The sequence below is a fragment of the Geotrypetes seraphini genome, chromosome 12, assembly GCF_902459505.1.
Source record: "Geotrypetes seraphini chromosome 12, aGeoSer1.1, whole genome shotgun sequence".
NCBI classification, from domain to species: Eukaryota; Metazoa; Chordata; class Amphibia; order Gymnophiona; family Dermophiidae; genus Geotrypetes; species Geotrypetes seraphini.
Window position 1 is genome coordinate 47,158,723 of NC_047095.1, and position 25,029 is coordinate 47,183,751.

The window sequence follows — 25,029 nt, forward strand, 5'->3', positions numbered from 1 at the left end:
CGATTCAATAGCTTTGCTTCTTAAACCAAGTAAACCGGCTGATTTACCTGGCTCCTATCGCCCAATTTCACTGATCAATGTTGATCTCAAGCTTTTTTACTCCATGGGGGATCAGGTGGGAGGAAATCGGTATTAAATGTCCATAAAATATTACTGTACTTTGCTCATGTTCAATATGCCGACATCCCGACTTTGTTGGCAAGCTTTGATGCGGCCAAGTCATTTGACAATGTTTTGTGGCCTTTCATACATTGGATTATATCGGTGTTTCTGGATTTTATCGTGCTGCCATTAGCACTCTCTATGCCAATCCAATGGCCTCCCTTTTGGTTAATGGGAGCCTTTCAGATACCTTTCCAATTAGACGTGGTACGCGCCAGTTCCCCTTAGCTTTTCATTCTGACTTTAGAGCTCTTGCTGTGCACTCTTCGGCAGGGTTGAGAATAGCAGGTCAGGAACTCAAAACATTGGCTTTTGCAGATGACTTAATGCTTTTCTTAACTAACCTGGCTCACTCTCTTGCGACAGCTCTGGATCTTACCGCTGAATATGGGTTTTACTCAGATCTATCTATCAACTTGGATAAATCAGTTGCCTTGCTGTCTCATCCTTCTATCTGTCACCAGTGGGTTGATGGCATCCTTTAAATATTTAGGTGTGGTTATTTCCTTTGATCTTTCCACCTTATACGCTCTAAATGTGGATTCGCTGCTACGTTCCTTGTCAACTAAATTGCGGTTGTGGCATGTCTATCCTCTTTCTTTATTGGGTAGAGTTGCGTTAACATGTTTGTGATACCCTCCTGGCTTTATGTTTCAAGTTCTTCCTTTGTACTTACTACGTTGGGATGAGATTAAATATATTTGACTAATTCAACGTTTTTATGATCGTGCCCAGCTTTCTTATTCACATGTCCATTTTGACTGGTTTAAAATGTATCTTACTTAAATGGCTGGAGCAGGATGGAGGACTCAGATGATTATTTTGCTGACCTAGGAACGTCGGGACGTCTGACCTCTTTACTCTGCGGGGATTGAAGTTCACTACATGGGAACCTTTCTGGACTACTATGATGCCCTCGCCAGAAGTCGCATCTTGAATTGCTGATTGTATGGTACTGCTATTCCTGTTCCTTTATCATCTTCCAGTGTACTTGCCTTTATGATTGGGGGGGGGAGAGACTCCAGAAGGGGAGAAGAAAGGAGGTTTGTATAATTGAAAATTTGTTCTCTTTGAGCTGACTATGTGTATCTGTGCTTTCTGTTGGCTCAATAAATAAATCATTTAAAACATAAAAAGTATTTCCTTGGATTACACCTGAGCTTATCACCTAACTTCATTCCATGCCCCCTCACCCTGGAATTTCCTTTCAACCGAGACTGGCCATGCCTATTTATGCCCATAGGTATTTTCGCGTCTATCATATTCCCCTCTCCTGCGTTTCCTCCAAAGTATACATAGTGAGATCTTTAAGTCTGTCCCTATACACCTTATGAAGGCCACCAACCATTTTAGTAGCCTTCTTCTGGATCAGTTGCATCCTATTTATATCTTTTTGAAGGTGTGGTCTTCAGAATTGTACACAATATTCTAAATGAAGTCTCAGAGTCTTACACAGGGGCATTAATATCTCCTTTTTCCTACTGGCCATACCTTTCCCTATGCATCCAAGTATCCCTAGCTTCCACAATTGAGTTTTCAACCTGTTTGCCCACCTTAAGATCATCACATCCAAGTTCCACTCCTCTTTCATGCCCAAAGGTTCTTCACCCCCTAACTGTACTGTTCCCTGGGGTTTTTGCAGACCAAATGCATGACCTTACATTTCTTAGCATTAAATTTTAGCTGCCAAATTTCAAACCATACTTCAAGCTTCACTAGATAAATCCTCATGTTATCCACACCATCAGGGGTGTCTACTCTAGAGGATTTTGGTATCATCCAAAAAAGGCAAATTTTCCACGACAGTCCCTCAGAAATATCGCTAACAAAAAATGTAAAGAAGAACAGGCACAAAAACTGAACCTCGAGGCACACCACTGGTAACATCCCTTTCCTCAGAGGAATCTTCACTGACCACGACCCTCTGTCACCTTCCACTTATTCAGTTTTTCATCCAGTCTTTCACTTTGGAGTCCATACCCAGGGCACTCAATTTATTAAATGCTTGTGTGGAACACTGTCAAAGGCTTTGCTAAAAGCTAAATACACCACATCTAGCACACTCCTTCTGTCCAGTTTTGTGGTTATCCAGTCTAAGAAACTGATCAGATTTGGGCAAGACCTGCCTCTAGTGAATCCATGTTACCTTAGGTCCTATAAGAAATAGTAGTAGTAATCCACTGGATTCCAGAAACTGCATTATTCTCCATTTTAAAAGTGTTTCCATTAATTTTATTACCACAGAAGTCAGACTTACTTCTCCCTTACTTCCACTTTTGTGACAAGGGACCTCATCTGTCCTTCTCCAGTCCTCCAGTACCACTTTCAACTCTAGAAAAGCACTGAAAGGAATGTAACCTGGACTGCTTCACTGCCTGGCAAATGCCCTCCAGAGTAACTAATTGGCCCGCTGCCTAAAATGAGACCTTACTCCACAGAGGTGCAGGAAGCAACTCTTGACACAAACTTATCCCACAAAATGGAGGCGCCTTCTACAATAACTTAAATCCTTCCCTTGAAGGCAGTGGCCAACTGCCTACCCTCTGCAGACCTTTGTGCCAAAGACAAAAAGGTGATCCAACCATCTAAAGGAGTTAGTCACCTCCAGGTATCACAAGGGCACCCTGCGAACATCTATATTTTATTGTTAGCTATTTCCTAGCTCCAATCAAAAGGGAAAAGAACAGAGGCTAATCACCCTTTTCTTTGCACACTGCAGCAAGCTCACCAGTGGGGGAAGGGGGATTAAATCCCCTCTCTACCATCCTGTACTGGCTGGGAATGGACACGACCCACTTGCTTGGACTAGTATAAACACACACACACACTTTACTGCATAGTGTTCGCGTTGCTGTTGGGGGGGTTGGAACCCTCCATTATAGAGAAAACTGAACTTTTTCCAATTTTTTTCGGGAAAAGTTCAGTTTTCTCTATAATGTGGGGGGTTTTACCCCCCACACCCCCTCCCAATGCGAACACGATGCAGTAAAGTTGGGGGAGTTCCCCACTCACACCCCATCGGAGCTCTTTAAAAATGAAGTTTTCCTGCGGCGCACTTCTTTCTTGCGCCGAATTGTCAGCGCTGGCTTGGTGTCTGGCGCGCGATTATCTCGTCACCAAAATATGTACATGCATGTCACTCATGAAGAGTTAGCTTAGAAAAAGAAACACAGATTGAGTGAATACAAGATAAACCAGTGGAGGTCTGGTGAGAGAATACTACAGAATAGTACTTTTCCAGTGTTTAATAAACACTTTTTTTTGTATCGGTGTATTTTCTTATTCTTTGCGACTCTGCAGTGCTGCGTACCTCTGGTAGCGCTAAAGAAATAATTAATAGTAGTATCAGCCTTTATTGTTTAACGCCTTAAATCAGAAATCATATCTCCTATACTCTAGTAGAATATGTAAAAAAAATTAAGTTAACTGCTTAGCTGGTGTAAAATCATAAGAGCCCTTTCATAAAAATCTAATCATAAATAACTTCTCTATCAAAATTCACTTTAGTCAGAGCTATTAGAATTTAGAAATTCTTACCTGTTCTTTTATTTCTGTCCACATAACAGTATTTTAATTCATAGTCCTTCAACAGATCATGGACCTCCTGAAAAAAAACAAACATTACAATAGCGGCTAAATACTTACTTGCATTTGATTACCAGCAGTGAGAAAAGTAATGCATTTTATTTGCAGCATGTTCAGTGGTATAGCAGGAAAATGTAGCCTCTACAATCTTGGGCAACGTAAATCCAAATTAGAATAACTGGATACAAAGTAACATAGTAGATGACGGCAGATAAAGACCCAAATGGGATTTAACCTTAATCTCATGCAGCAAGAAAGAAAATATAAATGGTTGCATAGGGTATACTTTAACCTTCCCCCTTCCCGATTATGAGGGAAGCTTTTCAGAACTTTGCGAGCAAAATTCCCTCCTGCCTGTGTATGTGCTGGGCTAGAGAATGACACGGAAACAAATTTGCCCCCGTCCCTGCAGGAATTCAATTTTCCCATCCTATCCCCACGAGTTTAGTCGCTGTCCCTGCCCCATTCTCTTAAGCTCTGCCTTAACTGTAAAAGTCTCAAACACTTATGATTTTAGAGACTGAAACACTTTCTGAACTTTTTAGTCTCTCAGCGCAACAGAGGATACCGCTTCGCTTTCACCTTCTCAGCCTCAGGGATTGCCAACCGGGGCCAAATTTGGACATTTTGGCAGCGTCCTGGGCAGAAGATTTGCAATGCTCTTTGACAGCACAGCAGGTGTAACGAGTGTTAAAAAAATATCAAGACGATATCCTCTAATGTTACCCACTGGGAATTACAATTGAAGATTGTTTTGAGACTATATATATCACCTGAGCGAGCATCCCGGATGGGAATCACTCCTCACCATAATTGTCCGAAATGTGATCAAGCACATGCCTCCTTGGGACACATGCTCTGGACTTGCCCCCATATTCTGCAGTTCTGGCATAGACTTGGACAATATACCACAACCATCTGGGGTAGGCGATAGTCTCCTATGCCAAGAGCACTATTTGGCTATTATAACATAGCGTCGACAAAACCTAAAGGGATGACAGCCTTTATGGGAAAAAAAGCTATATTGACTAACTGATTGTCCCGGGACCCGCCCTCTTATACTCAATGGAGATCCTTGATGATCATACACACACCACTTTAGAGAGGAGACCGGTTGGGGATCTGGACCATGGTCCGGGCCGCCGCTTCTGTCAGACTTGGGAACGTTTCTGGATGGACTTTACTCCCCATGCTCGAAGTAGATTATTGAACGTGTGACGATGATCGCATGCTTCCTGAGATGTTACTGGACTTTATTTCACTACAGGTGGGGGAGGGGGCTTAGGGGGGGAATAATTTGTGCACATGTGGGAGATTTTGATGTACATTTCTGTATATTTTTCTAGTACTTTGTTGGAAATTTAATAAAACATATTTGAACATAAAATGTTTGAGACTTGTGCAGATGAGGATGGAGCTTGCAAGAATGTAGCAGGGACAGAAAAAGAACTCGCGGAAACGGGACGGGAAAATTAGTTCCCGTGTGACAGGGGAAAATGTGGCCCCGTGTCATTCTCTATGCAGGCCCAGGTGTATTCCTAGTTAGCATGCCATTCTCTTGTTACACAGCTATCACATATCAAGTGAATAAAAATGCAATACCATTCTTTACAATAGGTCTTTACAGGCAAATATTCCCTAGAGGTTTAAACAGGTTCACAGCTCTGTAAACAATCAGATGGCTAATGTAAAGAATACTACTAGAGATATTTTTTCTGCATTAGGAACTACAGCTAAAACTGTCCCTAACCTGCAGGGTTTTGCTGCTGCTTAAGACAGTTCATATTCTAAGGATAAAAAGCTTAACTAAATGAGTAATATATGAACTTTACTTTGAATTTAAATTTCACTGTCATCCAGCAGGAAGACCTCATTTGGTGACCCTTTCCCATGCAACCAAAAAGATAGGTAATCTCTAGGTAATGTTACATAATGCATCCACCTTATCACAGATTAAAGATGCGTCTTCCCTATATAAACTAAACTAAAACTTAGTTTTATAAGCCGGGTCGGTCATCAGCCAATTTGGAGCTCGACTCAGTTAACATAAAGAAAAGGAAAAATACAAAAGAACTAGCCGAGAAAAAAAACTAAAGCAGGAGAGGTAGAAGTAGTTAATTTCCAAACTATGATAATTATTCAGTTGCGGGAGCTAATGTGATAAGCTGAGCAAGGCAGGTTGCTTTCTGTCTGTCTCCTGGGCTCCCTGCCCCATCTATTGAATTTCTTCTTTTAATTCTTCCATCAGCAGCATTTGTAACTTTGGTGCTCTTGGGCACACCTATATGGACAGATTTCTTACAAAATCGGTAGCTGGGATGGCTTCCAAACAGAAAAAAGATAAACAGAAGATGAGGCTGCATTAGGATTCTGTCGCAGAGGAAGCCATACAGTCTATGATGCCTTTGGCTGTGGCACACATTGTTCAACTTACCGGTGCTGTGGTTCAGGCCTTGAAACCGAGATTGGACAAGCTTTCTGGACAACTCACCACATTGGAGTCTTGAAACCTCAGAGAATCACAACACTTGAAGGGAGGGTGTCTGCCCTGGAAGCCTCAGTTCCTTCGGTAGAGAAACAGCATGCAGATATGCTGGCTCACCGTGCCTTCTATGCAGATGACCTGGAGAACAGGTTGAGATGCAACAATCTGCGCTTTGTTGGTTTTCCTGAAACGATGCCAAATCAGCAACTTTCTCGAGTTTTGGAATGTTGGCGTAGCCCGTAAAGAATCGCTCGGAACTGTTTCAAAATCGAGCAGACCCATCATTTCGGCCGCAAACAGGAAGGATCAGTCTGGCCCTGCATGGTTATTGCCAAGATCTTTAATTATATGCACAAAGTGGATTTGATGAGTGTATAGAGCCCGTACAACAGATGTGCTTTATGAAACTGTGTCTATTAAGATCTTTCAAGATTATTCATCCACCTTTTTAGATAGACATTCTCACCCAGTTCTCGCGGGAAGCAGCACGGGACCAGGCAGTCAACCTGGTGCGCCACTATGCGAGAGAATGGAAGAGGAGGCAGCTGGCAGTTCTTGGAGGAAGCAGCGGAAACCAGGCAGCCAGCCTTGTGCGGCGCTCTCAGCGAGGCGCCATGTCCAGAAGTTAAAAAACACCAAAATGCAAGGGAGGCATCAGGGAAGAGGAAGATGGCAAGGGCCTGCCTGGGGGGGTGAGGAAGAAGAGGCTGGGGCCTGCCTGCTGCCTGGGGGGTAGGGAGAGAGGAGGGAGAGGCTGGGACCTGCCTGCCTTATTAAAAATAGGGAGGAGGGAGAGGCTGGGGCTTTCCTGCTTCCTGCCTGAGGGGGGGGGGGAGGCCTGCCTGCCTGGGGGAGGCCTGCCTGCCTGCCTACCTACCTACCTGCCCTGTCCCGTCTCTACCTGCCTACTTGCCCTGTTCCTGCCTACCCTGTCCCGGCCTACCACTAGACCACCAGAGGGGGGGGGGACAAGGTACAGAGCCTGGCAGGGAGAGGGGACAGGGTGCAGAGCTTGGCAAAGAGAATTTGGTTCAGAATGGTTTTTTTCTTGTTTTCCTCCTCTAAATCTAGGGTGCGTCTTATGGTCAGGAGCGTCTAATGGAGTGAAAAATACGGTATTTGCTGACTTGTAGAAATGAAAGCACATTCGCAAAAATTTCAAACTTGGCACAGAAACTTGCCCCAAGGTGTTGTACCAAAATGCAAAATTTCAGACTCCTAGGTAGTTTCCTTCTGCTGCAGTGCTTAAGCAAAGTTGGCGTTTTAGGTCACACAATGCATGGGAGTGGATCAATTGCTTTTGTTCAACTACCCCTAGCTCCTGACCAAATTGAGATACAGTAAATCCAAAAAATTTTGCAGAGTTTCATTTGAGACCTTAGACAACACCCCTGTAAAATTTGGTTGGATTTCAAGGGGGTCGAGCGTGGGCAGTTTTCAGTATTGGTCCACTTGAACATAAGAACATAAGCAATGCCTCCGCTGGGTCAGACCTGGGGTCCATCATGCCCAGCAGCCCGCTCATGCAGTTGCCCAACAGGTCCAGGACCTGTGCAGTAATCCTCTATCTATACCCTTCTATCCTCTTTTCCAGCAGGAAATTGTCCAATCCTTTCTTAAACCCTAGTACCGTACTCTGCCCTATTACTCTGCCCCTGTCCACCACACGTTGGGTAAAGAAAAATTTCCTAGCATTCATTTTGAATCTAATAATAATAATAATAACTTTATTTTTGTATACCGCCATACCCAGGGAGTTCTAGGCGGTTCACATTTGTTAGTCAAGTTACAAGTGGTTCATGACAATTAAACAGAGTTGCAAGCAACGAAGTAGTTGAGGTTGGCTAGAGAGGGAAGGAGTAGGTCAAGGAGGGGGAAAAAGGGGAATGTAGGTTGGGTGAGTACAGAAGAGGGGGAGTTGTAGGTTTCGGTTCGTTGAGGGAGCGATTTAAGGGTCGCGTCCATTGAATAGATGAGTTTTAAGTAATTTTCTAAATCCGAGGTAGGTGGGGGCCTCGAGGACCATTTGGGCTAGCCATGTGTTCAGTTTGGCGGCCTGGAAGGCGAAGGTTTTGTCAAGGAATCTTTTGGAGTGACATAGTTTTAGTGAGGGGAAGGCGAACAGATGGATTCTGCGGGAGTGCTTGTTGTTATGGTTCAGATAGAAGTGAGGGTTGATGTAGTTAGGGGATAAGCCAAATACTGTTTTGTAACAGAAGCAGGCGAATTTGAATAGGACTCTGGATTCTAATGGTAACCAATCAAGTTTGTGGTAAAAAGGGGTTACATGTTCCCATTTATTCAGGCCGAAAATGAGGCGGACAGCGGTGTTCTGGATCGTTTTAAGTCTCCTTATGGTTTTCTTTGTGGAACTCAGGTAAATGATATTGCAGTAGTCCAGGATGCTAAGGATGGAGGATTGTACTAGCAGGCGGAAAGAGGTTTCGTCAATATCAGAATCTGTCCCCTTTCAACTTTTCTGAATACCCTCTTGTTCTTTTATTATTTGAAAGTTTGAAGAATCTGTCCCTCTCTACTCTCTCTATGTCCTTCATGATCTTGAAAGTCTCTATCATATCTCCTCTAAGACTCCTCTTCTCCAGGGAAAAGAGACCCAGTTTCTCCAATCTCTCAGCGTATGAAAGGTTTTCCATCCCTTTAATCAGATGTGTCGCTCTCCTCTGAACTCTCTCGAGTAACTCCATATCCTTCTTCACATGGAATGACCCCCTAGGTAAGTGTAGAAAAAACAACAAAGGTGACTGAGTGGTGTTCAATCTCATTTATTGAATAGAAAGACTCGACATGATTATGTTTCGCCCTAAACGGGCCTGCATCAGGAGTCTGAACTTGTGTCGCGATGGTATGAGCAAAGTCTTTAAAAATGTATTTCTGTATTACATTATACATATGCCAATGATTAAAGAAAACACGGCATCCAGAAAATGTCCTTCTAAAGCTAGGCGAGTATAATCATGGATTATTTACAGCCCTACCCGATGGCTCTTTGTGTCTATCTGACTGTCAAATCTATTGCTTTATTTTGACAGCAGTTGCTCTTTACCGATTCCCAGAAGCTGCTGCCCTAGGTGACCACCTAGTCTTGCATAATGGCTAGACCGGCCCTGATGCCAGTACCCCAATGCTAAAATCCATAACATTTCTATATCAAATTGTAATTTTTCCCAGGCTCAGAACTCAGACAACAGATGAAATGCAAAATAACCTCATATTGTGAACAAGGCCAGATAACATTTCTCAAACTCCCCTTTCCTATATATTTCTTTTCTGTTCTCTATTAACTATATTATTATCATTAACCGCTCTGAAAGGCTCAATGGGCAGTATATCAAGTACCAATAAACCTGAACCTTGAAATTTAAAATGTTTCTTCATAAAAGTCAATTGTAACTAAATGGGTATCTTGAAGCATCTCAACTTAAATTATTAAATAAAAGAAAAGAAAAGAAAAAAAAAGATTAACAAATTTAAAACGATCCTCAATAGTGTTGAATAATGATACTGTGTAAACTCGGAAAGAAAGCCCAGTCATTTTCTGCACGAGTCAATGCTTAGCATGCCAAGAAAACCTACAGACTACCAAGTACGTGCTGCTCTGCAGGAGTAAAGTGCCCCAAGGCCTTAAAGGGCTGCCAGATGTAAAAAAAAAAAAAAAAAAAAAATATCTGAAACTAGAGTGAAAATAATTTATTTCTTCACTAGAAGATGCAGCACTACACAACCACACAATAGAAATCATTTTCAGTTTTGCCAATTCTGCAAAAACTATACAGAAATAAGTATAGGGTCAGAAACAAATTGTTGCACTCTAAATTTTGCAGACTAGAGGCTTTAATGATTGCTAGAAAACAATTTGTAAATGAGAACAATGAGTGTGAATGCAATTTAGTAAAGGATTATTTGAGATTTTCTAAATTGTTGAAATATTTCTTAATTCAGCCTTTTAATTGGCTCTTACTGATGACTTCTGATATTCTAATTTAGGGCCACTTTTTACAAAGTCGCAGTGGCTTTGTAAGAGGGCCCTTAATATATTATTTTGTTAATTGTATTTGCTTTAGATCTGTTTTATTGTTATGTTTACTCTAAAGAAAAAAAAAAGAAAATCAGATTACATTAATATCAATCTTCCTTTTAAGTGGTCTTTTACTGAAGATTAGTGCATGTTGTGTGGAGGCGTAGCCTAATTAGTGCAGTGCCCTGAGAACCAGGCACTTCAAGTCCATATGATTCTGGCCAAGTCATTTAACCCTCTATTGCAGGGGTTCTTAATCTGGGGTCCATGAGGGTCAGATAAAAGTTAACACTGATATTCGTTATACAGCCCCGTATTACGTTTCCCCGAAAATAAGACAGTGTCATATTAATTTTGGGTCCAAAAAACACATTAGGGCTTACTTTCAGGGATATCTTATTTTTTTCATGCAACAATCATCTCTCCCTTTCTCTCCTCCACCCCAATTCTTCCTCTTTCCTTTCTCCCCCACCCCTGTGCAGCATCTTTCCTCCCCTCTCACCCATCCCTTTGTGCAGCATCTTTCTATCTCTCCTTCCTTCCCATACCCTTGTGCAGCACAACCCCACTGACCCTCTCACCGTGAGACTGACATACCTCCGCTCCGAGGCCCCCTAAAGCAGCAGGGGTTGCTGAATTGATGAGTCCGATTTTTTCAGCAAATCAGGCAGCACTAGCGTCAAGGATGGAGTCAGGGAGTGTTGGGGACAGGCTTCATGGGTCAATCTTAGCTAGGGCTTATTTTTGGGATAGGGCTTATATTAGGAACATCTTTAAAAATCATGCTAGGGCTTATTTTCGGGATAGGTCTTATTTTCGGGGAAACAGGGTATTAATTTTTTCTCGCAGATAACGAGAGAGTAGATATAATAGTAGAAAATGTAGTCGATCTGTTTTTCTTTGCACAAGAGGATTGTATTTCATAATTATAATGAGCAGCCATTACTTTTTGCAAAAAAAGGAAGGTTTTTTTGATTGTTTAAAGTTTAATACTACTTTGTATTTGTCATATGTATGAGACAATCAAATCTCTATAAATAAAGTACATTATATTCATTTGATAAATGACCAGTTAACCGGCTGTAGGATGGATAACCGTTGCTGTCACTCTAATTTGACTAGTTGCGTTTAGTTTATTGGAATTTATTTTCCTTTCTAGATTCCAATATTGGTGGACTAAATAGCTGATTGTATTTCCACGTATGCACTTTTATGTAATTACATGTTTCTTTTTTTTTCCTCTTTCAAGATTGTAGTGCTTGAAAATTGGAAAAGGTTATAAATAAAACATTTTTGTAAAGTACATTATATTCATTATATGCAAAGTTGTGCTTATGTGAATATTTCTGGGGAAGGGGTCCATAGCTTTCATCAGATTCTTAAAGAGGTCCATGACTCAAAAAGGTTAAGAATCACTGCTCTATCGTCTCAGGTACAAAATAAGTACCTCACCTGTATATAAGATATAAACTACAGGTACCAGTAGTCCCCGGGTTAAGAACAAGTTCCATTTTTTTAACTGTTTTAAAGTTGCATTTGTATGTAAATCAGATCCTAGTATTCTTCCCAACTTCTTCACCTCCTTGAGGCCCCTCTTGCATCCCTTTCCATCCATGCCACTGTTACCTCTCCACCGCCATATCCAACATTACTCCCTCTCATCCCAATTAATCTCTACCTCACTCCTCTCCCACCACTATGTCCAATAATTCTCTCTCCCTCCCAATGCTCAATTTGTTTTCTTCATTTCCCCATGTGCACCATTTCTTTCCCTCCGACACCCAATTTACCCTATTCTCTCTCACCTCAGCATCTCTTTCCCTCACTCCCTCCATTTTTTACTCATGTTCCCCTCCCTCCATTCTATGTCCCAAATTCATGCTTCTTCCTTCCTTCCTTTGTCCAAAGTCCTTCCTTCGTCCAAAGTTTGTACTCCCTCTCTCCCGTCCCAACACGCCCCTCTCTCTCTCCCTCCATTCTGTGCCCCAAGTATGTGCCTCCCTCCAACGGGTGTTTATCTTCTAGCCAGCTCCATCTTCCTTCCAGCCACAATCATTTCTCTAAACAAAGCTGCGGGCAGCGGCTGAGCTGGAAGTCTTCCCTCTGACATCGGAGGAAGCTCATCCCACGTCAGAAGGAAAGCTTCCAGCTCAGCTGTAGAACATGCGTATGAGCCGCTGCCCGCAGCTTTGTGCGGAAAGAGCTGGAAGGAGGAGCTTGAAGGAGCCAGCCAGAAGGTAAACACAGAAGGGAGAACAGAATGGAGGGAGGGAGAGGGACATGTTGGGAACTCAGCTAGGAGGGGAATGTTGAGACACCAAAGGTAGAATAGGACCCCTGTTCGTAAGTATGAGTCCGACGTAAGTCGGATGTTCGTAAAACAGGAACTGCCTGTAATTTGTAGCCACAAAAAGGTGGTACATTAAATCCCATCCCATGTTGCCTATGGGCTCTGCTGCAAGATAACATGAAGATCTGTTACTAAATATTTGCCCACTTGGGGGAGGGGGGTGTCTATACCAAAACAACAAGTTCATCCAAATCTGTGTTGCTCCTTACAAGGAGATCAGGGTAGAAGATGTTAAGATAGTTGCTTTCAAAGAGCCAATGCTCATCCCCCCGAGGAAGAACATAGAATATTCACCAAGTCCATAATAAGATGAACTATTTAATAAACAAAGTTGTAAATACATTAAAAAAACATTACTTTGTTTTCTTATGCTGGAAATATTCCAAATTTAAAACATTAGGAAAAATTAAGCGTGGTTGGTTATTATATTCACCAAAAGAAGACGAGGGAAAAAAAAGCTACCGTCAAGAAAAATAAAAGAAAGGAGAAAAAAAAAAGTGATTGGGCACCACAGCCTTAGAAGAATTTGTTGGGCTGGGGGGGGGGGGGGGGTCACAGACCCGAGATATCGCTATTCCAGGAGCATTAATACTACTACAACATCCGCCCGTGCGATATTACAAAAGTGTCACCTAAGAGCGCAACGGCAGCAACAGGTTAACAGGCAGCAACAGCTCGCAAAGGCCACATCTTGCTACGCCGTGTGACGTCACAGACCAGCAAGGACGTCACCTTGGAACTCGGCAAGTGGTGCGCTCTACGTCGCACGCTCTGTTCTCCCCTCCTCCAAAAGAACCGACTTCTTAAAACGTAACTAAGCAGAACCTGCGCGAACACTAAACTCCGTAGGAACGGGATTTTCCCACTGCATCGAGCGTCTTGATAAAGTTGCACTGCAACTGTGCGTCAGCCTTCCCTATACTCCTCTCCGCTACCCCCGCGCTGAGTCCCGCTTCCTCTCTCCGACTTTTTTTCCTCCCGCCCTCCACCACCCTCACGGTATCTTTCATTAACCCCCCTCTCCTCCTCCGTATCTTTACTATCTGCAAGCCCTCTTGCCTGGGTTGCCACCAGGAAGCATGCGGTTCTTACCTGGCTACTGCTATCCTGCGGCAGGTTTTTGATCAGGATTTTCCGCCTGTTGCTCAACTCCCACCGCGTCTTTTCCAGCCTGCGGGCGATTTCCATAGGGTCCAGCTCGTTAGAGCCACGGTGGCCCGTCTCGTCCCCCTCTGTCGCAGGCGGCGGCGGCGGCTGTTCGTCGAGGTTTTCCGGGGGCGACGGAGCTTGCTTTTCCTCGTCGGGGGCCGCTTCGGGGCAGCAGCTGGAGAACGGCGCTGCAGAATGCGCCGCCATCTTAAGCCTTAGTCAGTCGGCGCGGGGGAAAGGGGCGGGCCAGAAGGGTCCGTCTCGCGACGCCCCGCTTCACCAATCCCCCCCCCCTCGCTCGTGTCCGTTAAAGAAGCTTCGACGCTGGGACGCGGCGGCTCCCCTTCTCTTTTCCAATACTATACACACGGTGAAAAAGTTGCGATTGGTGGGTTATTTGGGAGCTTTCTGTTGTGTGGCCTCTTCCCATTGGCATAAAAAAAAAAAAAATACAGCCGGGGAGTGTCTTCACCAGGACAACAAGTTCATCCAACTCCGCTGCGTTCTGCGAGGGGGGAGGGGAGAGAATTACGGGTAGAAGACGGGTAACACGTTCGCTTTCAAGAGACCCGTGACCGTTCCCCGGGCAGGAAGAGATAAAGTTAACTGCAATTTAAATCGAAAAGAGCACAGTTAGCCCGCAAATGTGAACATGTGTGCTATCTCATACCCGAAATATTTATTTTTTAAAAGTAGCACTGTTTCCTACAATCCACTTTGCCAGAATGAAGCTGATATGGTATATGATTGTAGAGAGCTCCGCTTATTAAATATAAATAACAATAATATTCTCACATATGGGTGAACACATCCATAGGATTCGGTATGTAAACTACCAAGTGCACTGTCACTTTAAATTTTTTAAAGACAGTGCCCGTAGCATGCAAGTGCTGTGGTGTAGGTGCCTTCCTGCCTGACGTCAGCACATAGGACCTACGGGTCTTAGTTTTCTGCAGAGGTGGGAAGCTGTGTCTTCAGTTTTCAGCAAATCAAACTGATATTTTTGTGCCCACCCATCCTTATTTTTCACAGTTTGTCATAATTCTTTGTTCCAGGGCAGTTGATACATTTGATAGGTGGTATATAAATAAATAAAAAGTATGTCATTCTGGACAATCAGGCTATATCTCCCCATGGCCACGAGCCATATGTAGAAGGAATCCACTCCAGATTTTTTCTTTGACCCTCCTATTTCACAGGTCTGTAGTACCGTCTGCAGTTTTTTCCTTCAGCAAACAGAGCCCGAAGAAAATTGTATCATTTCCTCTATTAGAATCTCCCCAACCCTGAGATGTCCTGTCTGTCTAAATTAGATTGCAAGCTCTTCTGAGCAGGGACTGTTTAAGGAATGTTAAATGTACAGCACTGCATATGTCTTTCAGTGTAGTAGTAGTAATTCAGTGTTTTAAGTGCTCGGAGCTTACTAGTTTCAGTATTAGCTCTGCCTGGGTAGAGAAGAAGCATATGGCGGTCTGTAGCTGACAGGCTGATTCCTGCTGGTACCTGTTAGCCAGCCTGCACATGTATTTTTGGAGCTTGGGGCCATTCCTGATTACCCCCTCACCTACTGCTTAGCAGGGGTTTGAACGCAGGCTGTTAGGTGCCCGTAGGAGGCTCAGCGGTGCCTCACAGGGTGCTGACTGAATTTTTACACCTCCCCGTGGTCTGTACTGCGTCCATTGGTCTGTGGGGGTGGAGGTATGGTCAGATGCTGTGTCTAACTGGCAGTCCGAAGATCAGCATTGAAGAAGCATTTCATATTATTTCTGGACACAGCATGAGACAGTGATTTCTTCTCATTCCAGCTACTGTAAAGAGCTGAGGCAGGCCGCAGCACATTACAAGTCACAGTTACAGCCTTTGAGGTAAATTGGGGGTGGGGGGAGGTTGTCTAAAAATTGCATTTTTAAGGGTTTCTACATGTGCCCGTGTTCTCCTTCCTGGAAAATCCTAAATTCGCAGTTTTTTTACTTTGAGAAATTAGTTATTTTAGTGGCCAGCTTTGATTTTCAGCAATCTTTTTTTTCAAAAGTTCCATAAGCTTTATCTAACCAAAGAAAGGCTCCAACAATTAGAGACCCATTCTGGACATTCATGAATGTGACGCTCAGAGATCCTAGCCTCTCTGTATCTGACAGAGGTCTACCTATACATCCCTATTTTCCCTGGCCACAGAAAGCTTCTGGAATGTCTTTATCAATTTTAAACTCTGCTGATTGGGGGCATAAAGTCAGGAGTAGAGCAGTGGAAGTTTGTTGTGGGGAGAAGCAAAAAGATCTATGTACAGTATTCTACACTTGAAGAAAATCTACTGTAAGATGGTTGTGCTGAGAGACCATTCATGAGGTTGAAGTCTGCTCAATTTGTTCACTAATACAGTCTGCCTCCATGTTAGGCAAACTGCCCTAAGAAGTATGCTGTGAGCAGTCCCAAGTTCAAATCTGGATTGCTTCCTTGCAAAGGGGGTGAGAGCCCATGCCTCCTTGTTTGTTCAGGTAGAACATGGCTCCCTGGCTGGTGTCCTTTGTTCAGCTGCCATGGTGTCCATCTGTGACTCTTCTGCTGCCAAAGACTTGCTTTCCTCTTGCTGAGGCGCTTGCACGGGCTGCTGTTTCCAGTCTCTTCTTCAGAGTCAAAATCAGTCCTCACCTTTAAAGGAAAAGTAAAAAAAAAAAAAAAAATGTCTTATTAAACTAGATAACCCGTCTGTCGTACCTACCTGGAACAGATCTCTCCATGTGCACACATATACCACAGGTGATGAGGACTGCCCTCATCATGCCACCATACAGTGTGTGCCTCCACATCCCACACTGCAGGAGACAAAGGATGGTGGTGTATTGTGTTCCTCAGAAGCTCGGATACCAGTCATTCAGGTGGGAAAAGGATAATGGGTATGGTTTGGAGCACACAGTGAGAGGACCACAGATGCCTGCAAAGCTGGAACAGGCACTGGTTGGTGATGGGCCAAAGCAGAAAGGGGGAGGGGGAGAAGAAGGCACCTAAAAATGACAGACAGTGGGCCTCAAGCAGTCTCCACTTCAAAAACCCTAGTTCAGATAGAGCAACAACTCTCCCATATAATAATACCTTTGGGCTCCTGCTTGGGGGTCTGCACCCCAGGATTCTCAGCCTGATCCATCCATCTTCAGTGGATGCTGGCATCACTCCAGGCTTTTTTTTTTCTTTCAGCTGACCCCCCTGCTCTCAGGGGATAGCTTTTAAAAGAGACTTCTGACATCAACCTCTCCCTTCACCTTATGCAGCCTACAACAGAGCCTTACTTATTACTACTCTAATTAGAGTTCTGGTTGGGCTCCTCCCTAGACTTACCCAGTTGAGCAGTGTTTCCTGTGGAAGATTCACTTTATTGCCACCACTCTTTTAGGGCCCTCTTCTCATACCTCTTTCAGCTGGATTAATTTATCCTAATTCCTTCTTTTCCTGGAGACACTAACTTTAACCTCCCTACCCAGTATTGGGCAGTAATGAGACACTAATGATTGCTTTTGTGCAGATATAATGAAATAACTGTAATACAGTAGAATTGCAGTTATCCGGCACCCATGGGGATTGGTGGATGCTGGATAACTGTAGTTTATGGTTATTTGAGAGTTAATGTAAAAATAGGTGTCTCCCTTCCCACCTCACGCTTTCATCCCCCCATCTGTAGGTCCAGAATCTTCTTCCCTTCTTTCTTGGTCACTTTTTATTTTTATTATTTCTCTTCCCCCTTCTCTCCCCACTCCCTCCCTTACCCAAAGTAGCAGAGTCAGTCCTGACAACGCCCTCCCTCCCTTTCTCTCTCCATTCCTGAAGCAGCAGAGCTGGTCCTGACAATTCTCCTCCCTCCTCTCTCACTCGCCCGATGATGTAGTGGTAGCTGGTGAACAGAGAAAGCGCTGGTAAACAGGCAACATCTGGCCAGCCCCGTTAGGGCCTTTCCTCTCCCGCATCTCTTCAGACTAAGCCAACTCTCCACCTCTTTTTAGTAATAAAAAATTACCTAGAAAATGCCCCTTTGCAGCGGGCATCAATCCCGCTGCAAAGGGGGGGGGGGGGGGTGTTCACCGCAGCCACTACTGCTGGGAAGGAGTGTTGTGATGCAGTGGAGAGAATGGTATCTCTCCTACTGTATCACAACACAGGGGCTTTCTAGCAGTTTCTGACGCTGATCGGCATCCCTGGACCAGCCACTTATTTTTGTCGCCAAAAGCCGACGCCGCTTTTTCAAAATGGCTCAGTTATCTTTAAGAATCCATCGGAGGGCTCATTTCAATGTTGAAGAGCCCATTTGCATGTCAGTGTCAGAGACTGCTAGAAACCTTACTAAAGATAGAGATAATCCCTTTTGATAATCTGCCGCTAAATTACTTACAGGCTAAATTGTGGGAAAACAGTTTAGCAATGGCGTTAAAGTTTTGAGAATCTGGGCCCAGGAGCTTCAACTCAGGAAAACCCAGATAAGTTTACTTTAAATCTTTAAAATTAATCTCTTTAACTAAGGTCTTTAGTAAAAAAAAAAAAAATAATAATAAAAAAATAAATTGTTTTCTCATTCAGGCTTATACATTGTGTTTAACTGGACTCAATTCAGGTAAACCTACTTTAAAAAAGACAAATGTCCTTTAAATAGAGTGTCCTTCCTCAAAAATAGTGTTGTAAATAATGTAAAATAAACAAATAGTATGCACACTATAAAAATGAGGAATAAAACAAAACCTTATTGTTCTGGTCTGCTGCAGCTTTCTTGCGTTGGAGCTTTTCCCCTAGAACTGGATCTGGAACAGGATCTCCACCAGGAAACAGGATGTTGGACCTGTCTTTAAATAAACCAAAGCAAAAACCCTGTCTCCCATAGTGGTGTCTCTTTTGTGTGTCCTGCTTTTCCCTAGGTGTGCTTGCTAATTCAGTGAAAATAAAAATAAATTTAAGGGATTGTCCTATCTATTCCCACTCCCTAGTCTGACTAACACTTACTGCCTTCACTCAGCCAACTATAATGTACAGCAGCACTCCTCAACAGTATCAATATTCATTGCTGACAGGATTCCAAAGAGTTCTAACTTTTCTGATTTCCCTTAAAAATTCACTGAATCCAGAAAGAATAATTTTCTTGTCAAAATAACTACTTCAGCCCTCCACTGGACTCTCACAAGTGGTTTTAAAAGCAATTTACCTCTCTTAGAATCCTTTGCAGCACTAAAGTTAAACTCCCTTTCTGTTACAAACAGCACTGTAGTGTTCTATTAGTTCTCTCACCTAAATTGCTGTATTTTAAAAGACATACAGGAGTCAAATATCTTCCATCTTATCTTTTAAATCATAAACCTCTTTTTAAAATGTTTTCTAAGTCATAGGCTCTCACTAAAATGCCAAAGAACCTCAAAACCTCGCAAGACTTTTAAAAATCTTAAATTAAGTGTTACACCGGCTCCTTCCCTAAGCTAACTCTCAACCTCTTTTAAGTGATAAAAATTACCTAGAAAACATTCAATCCGTTTTCACAGATACACTAAAATACCTCAAAATACTAAGAAGTTGCATTAACAGCTCCCTCGGACTAAAATGTTCCTCCATACAAAAATACCCAGTTTCTAATTAAAATTCAGTCTTAAATAATTGTATCTAAGCTCACTCATTTAACAGCAACCATGTCTCTACCAATCCTGAGCCCAACTGCCAAAATGTTTCTTTTTAGAACACATCACACACAGTTCAAGCTTGGAACACACCAAATTAATGCACATACATTCAAACACACAAGCACATTCATACAGCTGTACCTGCTATTTTCCACAGCTATCTCCAGCCAAATAAGTTCTCCTGAACTATTTTAATAAGGTACAACCTTATCTCCCGCTGCAACATGCAGTTTTAAGGAACCCTCCCTAAAGTTCTGGGACGGGACCCCGCTTTCACACACGTTCTATCACTCCTCCGGACTCCAGCAACCACCAGGCTGGGGTCCACTTACCTGCCCTCCACTGTCCATGCCTCCCCTCCAGGTTCTTCTCTACTTTTCCTGGTAGTCCAGGTTTCTTCACACGCTCCTGCGCCAACCCTAGGCCCAGGGAACTGGACCTGCCTGTTCCTCCAGGCCCTTCCTATCAGGGTCTGTGACTGCCTGCAGCTGCTGCCACCCCAGGATTGCAGGAGGGGTGCAACCCAGCCTTCTGACCACCATGAGCTGTCCCACTGGATCACAGCAGGACTGAAATCCAAACTTCAGGCCCACACTGCCAGCTGCAGCACCCCCCCCACCCCCACCTCAGCACTGGAGCCCTAGCAGGAATTAGGCTCAAGCATCAAACACCCGCCAGGTGGGTAAAAAAAGCAATACATTTTTTAAAAATCTGGTTACACCACTTCATTATCTAGCTGTGCCCCTCCTTTCAACCTCAATTCAAGCATTTAAAAAGGTCCATATAGGGGGCTTGGCTTGGATGCCGATGTGGATGGTCGGGGCGAATGTACTGCTCCTTCCGCCATAATAGAAATCTACCTATTTTTGGACTAATTTCACAAAAAGATACTACTTCCTGATTGAGCATGGCAGCAGGAAGACAAATCCGTCTGGAAACAGCTCTAATAACAACTGGAATGGCATAAAGGCAGAAGCAGGAGCAGATGACCCCATCAAAGATCCCTCTCCCCAGGGATATCTCAGACAACACTAATTTGATGACTGAACTGCGGGGGATTAAAGAAATCTTACAAGCCAATGCTGGAAATATAAGAGTTAAAGAGGAAGTTGTTTCTCTGACTAGACAACTACAAATTTCTAATAGTCGGGTGGATGTTTTGGAAACTAAAGTTACAGCTGATGAGGAAAAGTTAATACAAGTTCAATGGGATCACAATGCAGTGCTCCACCTCACAAAAGCTTTGGAGGAGTGTCAGAACAGGTCTAGAAGAAGTAATATTAGGATGCTGGGTTTTTTGAAGGGGGCCGAAGGGTCAGATTCAGTAGCGTTTTTGGAAGAAATGTTACCAAAGTTGTTAGGTAGCAAGTTTAAACACCCGAAGGAGATAGAAAGAGCACATCAGGTGTCAGTACGTGGGGCTAACCGTCACTCACCGCGGCCGTTGATATTTAAAATGCTGAGGTTTCAGCAGGCCATGGAGATTCTGAATGCTACAAAGGAGAGAAGAAATCTTAAATGGCAGGAATCCAAAATACTGCTTTTTCCAGACTTTGCTAAGGCCACGGCAGATCGAAGGAAAATTTTTTGCTTCTTCGACCTCAATTGAGGCAATTGGGAGCCCATTTTGGATTGCTATATCCAGCGGTAATGAGGGTAACTTACCTGAATAAAACTTCTCACTTTGAAGATCCGGATAAATTAATGGAGTTTTTATCTCAGTCAATTGTGCCAATGGAGTGAAAGCCGGTATCCTAAAGGAGAGGCATTTATTGAGCATTTTAAATGTATTTCTAGATCTTGTTATGGCTAAAGTCCTCATGGGAGTTGGACATTTGTATATTGCTGGGGAGCGCTTGAGTTACACGGAAGTTACATCCGGGTAGTGTCAAGTTAATCAGAATAGATATTCAGCAGTACTCTTTGCTTAAGGATCGCTCGATATCTGCTCCCAGCCTGATTAGCATAACTAAACAAACAGAAGCCTCGTCTGCCTTTTGTTTTACAGTTATGAATTGGCTGCTTACATTTACAAGCTCAACTTTCATCTAACTAGTCGGCAACACACTGCAGGATCTCAGTTCCCTGAGAGAACAATGTGGAAAGGCCTTAAACTGACTGGTTTGCTATAAGGACGTCTAATGTAAAATACTGATTCCAACACTAACATTAATTTTCTATGAGGATGGATTTTTTCTGCGTTTTGTCACTGACATGAGAGAGGCTTCTAGCAATCAGGTCTCCATTTTGACTTTGCTTACGTTCTTAAGTTCATATCTTCATTGATTTTAGATAGGCTTGCAGTGTTGATAATATATGTATGAATTTAAGTTAAACTAATTAAAGGAATTTAGAATATAGGAATGTTTTAATTGTTTGGAGGAAGTTATAATACTTTTAATATGGCAGTATGTGTTTATCAAATGTTGGAAAGGTTCAGTCTATACTTGTTTTTTCCAGTGGCGTACCTAGCATATGTGACACCTGGGGCCCATCATTTTTTGACACCCCCATCTATATTAAAAATATGATTTTTAGTAACAATCCACATATCGCACAATAGTGTACCTAGGAAAAGGCAGCATCTTAAACACTGCAGTGAGCACTAGAGTGGGCAGACTTGATGGGCTTTGGCCCTTTTCTGCTGTCATTTTTCTATGTTTCTATGTTTACATTGTAAAACTAAACAAGCCAGATCCCGCACAGTCAATTGATCCTGCAGTCAATGCCAACTGAAAACTATGTCCTTTTCATACACACAGAATAGAGATACACCCTCGCCCAATATGGAATAATCACAAACTAAAGACAGAAATATGTAGACAAAAGTTAAACTGAACTGCCAAGAAACCAGACTCTGCATACAATGCAACACCACAAAAACAGTGACACATGTCCCTTAATACTGTGCAAAATATAAAGACAGTAGATGTAAATTTGAAAAAACTGATACATAACAATCACCACTTTACAAATTAACAAATAAAAATAAAACAAATAATGAGAAATAAGAAATACCATTTTATTGGACTAATTCATTTTTCAATTAGTTTTCAGAGGCCAAATCTTTCTTCAGAACAATACAGTATACTGCTGTTATGGTATCCTGTCCTGAGGAAAGGCGTTTAGTCCAAAAAATTGCCTTATTTCCATTTCCTATTTATAAACATTTATCAATACAGTTACAATACTACTTGATTCTAAGTAAAGCAACAAAAATCTTTCTACCTTTTGTTGTTTCTGCTTTAATCATCTTCTCTTTGCTCTCTTCTTTCTATACAGTGTTTGTCCTCTCTCCCTTCCATGCAACATCTGCCCTCTCTTTGCCCCTTCCACCCAGCTTCTGCTCTCTCTACCCCTTCCATCTACTGCCCACACTCTCTCTGCCCCTTCCATTTACTGTCCACCCTCTCTTCCATATGGCATTTTCCCTCTATGTCCTTTCAATAAACTATATATCCTGTGTCCCTTCTCTCCTTTGCACATGATTCATTTCAGCTTCACCCCCTCTCCATTTTTTTTGTCTCCACCCCCTCCCCTATGCTTTAGCATATCTCTCTTTCTCTTATCCTTTCCTTCCTTCCTTCCCACTCCACACCATGGTGTGGCGTCTATCTCCTTCCCTTCCCTCCTCCCATGCCATGGCATCTCTTCCTCCTCCATGGTCTGGTATCTCCTTTCCTTTCCCTCCCTCCCATGGACTTGGCATCTCTGGTTCCTCTCCCTTGTCTTCCTTCTCCCTCCTTCCCTTTCCCCGATTGGGTGCTGCAGCAGCATTATTTCTCTCTCCCCTTCCCTGTGCAGCAGCAGCATTTCTCCACCCTTGCCTGTGCAGCATTTCTCTCCCCTTCCCTGTGCAGCAGTAGCATGTCTCCACCCCTTGCCTGTGCAGCATTTCTATCCCCCTTCCCTGTGCAGCAGAAGCATTTCTTCCCCCTTGCCTCTGCAGCATTTCTTCCCCTTCCCTGTGCAGCAGCAATATTTCTACACCCCCCCTTCCCTGTGCGCAGCAACATTTCTCTTCCCTACCCAGCATTTCTAGCCAGTTCCCCTCAAAGCCACGGGTGTCTACCTTTCAAGTGATCCGTGGCTGCATCGGAAGCCTTCTCTCTGACATCGTGATATCTGATGAATTTGAATGGGTAGGGGAGTAAATTGTATGTATGTATGTATGACAAGAGGAAAGGAGTTTGATATTTGTCTGGTCTGTGGGTTGGCATTCAAGTTGTCGTGTTATGATATGGGATGGGGGTTGGGGGGTAAATGGTAGCTGTAGGTCCTGGATGTGTATAATATTAATTTTATGTTATGTTTTTAAAGGGGAAATTAAGGTTTATGTTCTAGTTCAGGGTATCAATTTATAAATTGCTATAAAAAAATTTTCACTTAATGTTAATGGGCTTAATAATCCTATTAAGAAAACTAAGGGCTCCTTTTATCAAGCTGCGCTAAACCGCCAGCCGCGCTAGCCGCTACTGCCTCCTCTTGAGTAGGCGGTAGTTTTTAGCCAGTGCGGGGGCTAATGCATGATGAAAAGTCACGCACGTTAACCCCGCTAGTGCGGCTTGATAAAAGGAGCCCTAAGGTTTTGACTTTCTTAAAACAAAGGGAAGCTGATATTTATTTTATCCAGGAGATTCATTTGTCGTCTATTGAATCAGAAAAATTGGAAAAAGGGTGGGTTAAACATTGTTTTTTTGCCCCTGCAGTGGGGAAGAAGGCGGGGGTGGTTATCCTTGTTAATAGAAAATGTTCTGCAATGTTTAATAATTTTAGAGCTGACCCGATGGGAAATTGGCTGAAAGTGGATATGACTTTAGGAATACATACCTTGATTTTATTTAACATCTACACACCTAATTCAAATCAAGCTGAGTTTTTTAAGAAACTCCAGCAAACCATTCTATCACTGGCTACGGTTAATTTAATAGTAGCCGGAGATTTCAATGCTGTCATGGATCCATTGCTAGATAAACAACCTAGTAAACAGATGAAGTCGTCTAGAAAATATGGCACAATCATGTGGTTTGAGGGATATATGGCGTATTCTTCATTTTAATGCTCGGGAATTTTCCTTCTGTTCACATGTTCATAAATCATTCTCGAGAATAGATGACATTTTTGTTTCAGAAAATTTAATTCAACGAGTTATAAAAGCCAGCATAGACCCAATTTTGCTGACAGATCATGCTGGAATATGGATAGAGTTTCATGCTTCAGATGAGGAGTTAGGTAGACCTGTTTGGAGATTCAATAATTCATTGCTTGCAGATCCTAATTTTTTGGAGGAAATTCAAAGGAAAATTGATGAATATTATCAATTTAACACCTCGGAGGAAATCTCTTTGGAAACTATGTGGGATGCTTTTAAGGCAACAATAAGAGGGCAAATCATTTCATATTCAGCATGTATTAGGAAGAAATTGAAAATGGAATTTTCTAATTTGGAACACACTATTTCGAATCTGGAGTAACAACTGGCCTCAAAATGGGATCAAAGTATTTTACAGGCTTTAATGAAAGTTAAATAAAGTTAAATCAGATTTCCTCACAATTGGCTAGGAAGGATTTGTTCACTCAGCAAACTCTGTATTATGGAAACTCAAATAAAGCGGGA

General features: G+C 42.8%; 1 protein-coding gene across 3 annotated transcripts in view; it reads right to left on the bottom strand.

Moving 5' to 3' along the window:
• The window catches only part of RAVER2 (ribonucleoprotein, PTB binding 2), a 95,723-nt gene extending 81,550 nt beyond the window's left edge, over positions 1–14,173 (bottom strand). Inside the window, exons 1-2 of one of the 3 annotated variants that reach the window (XM_033916287.1) lie at positions 13,711–14,173; positions 3,700–3,766 (exon numbers count right to left, since the gene is read on the bottom strand). In XM_033916287.1, coding sequence (XP_033772178.1) covers positions 3,700–3,766; positions 13,711–13,974 — 331 coding nt within the window. In that variant the 5' untranslated portion in view covers positions 13,975–14,173. The remainder of the gene's footprint in view (positions 1–3,699; positions 3,767–13,710) is intronic. The other 2 variants (XM_033916286.1, XM_033916285.1) reach the window with 2 other exon arrangements.
• Positions 14,174–25,029: the final 10,856 nt, after the last annotated feature.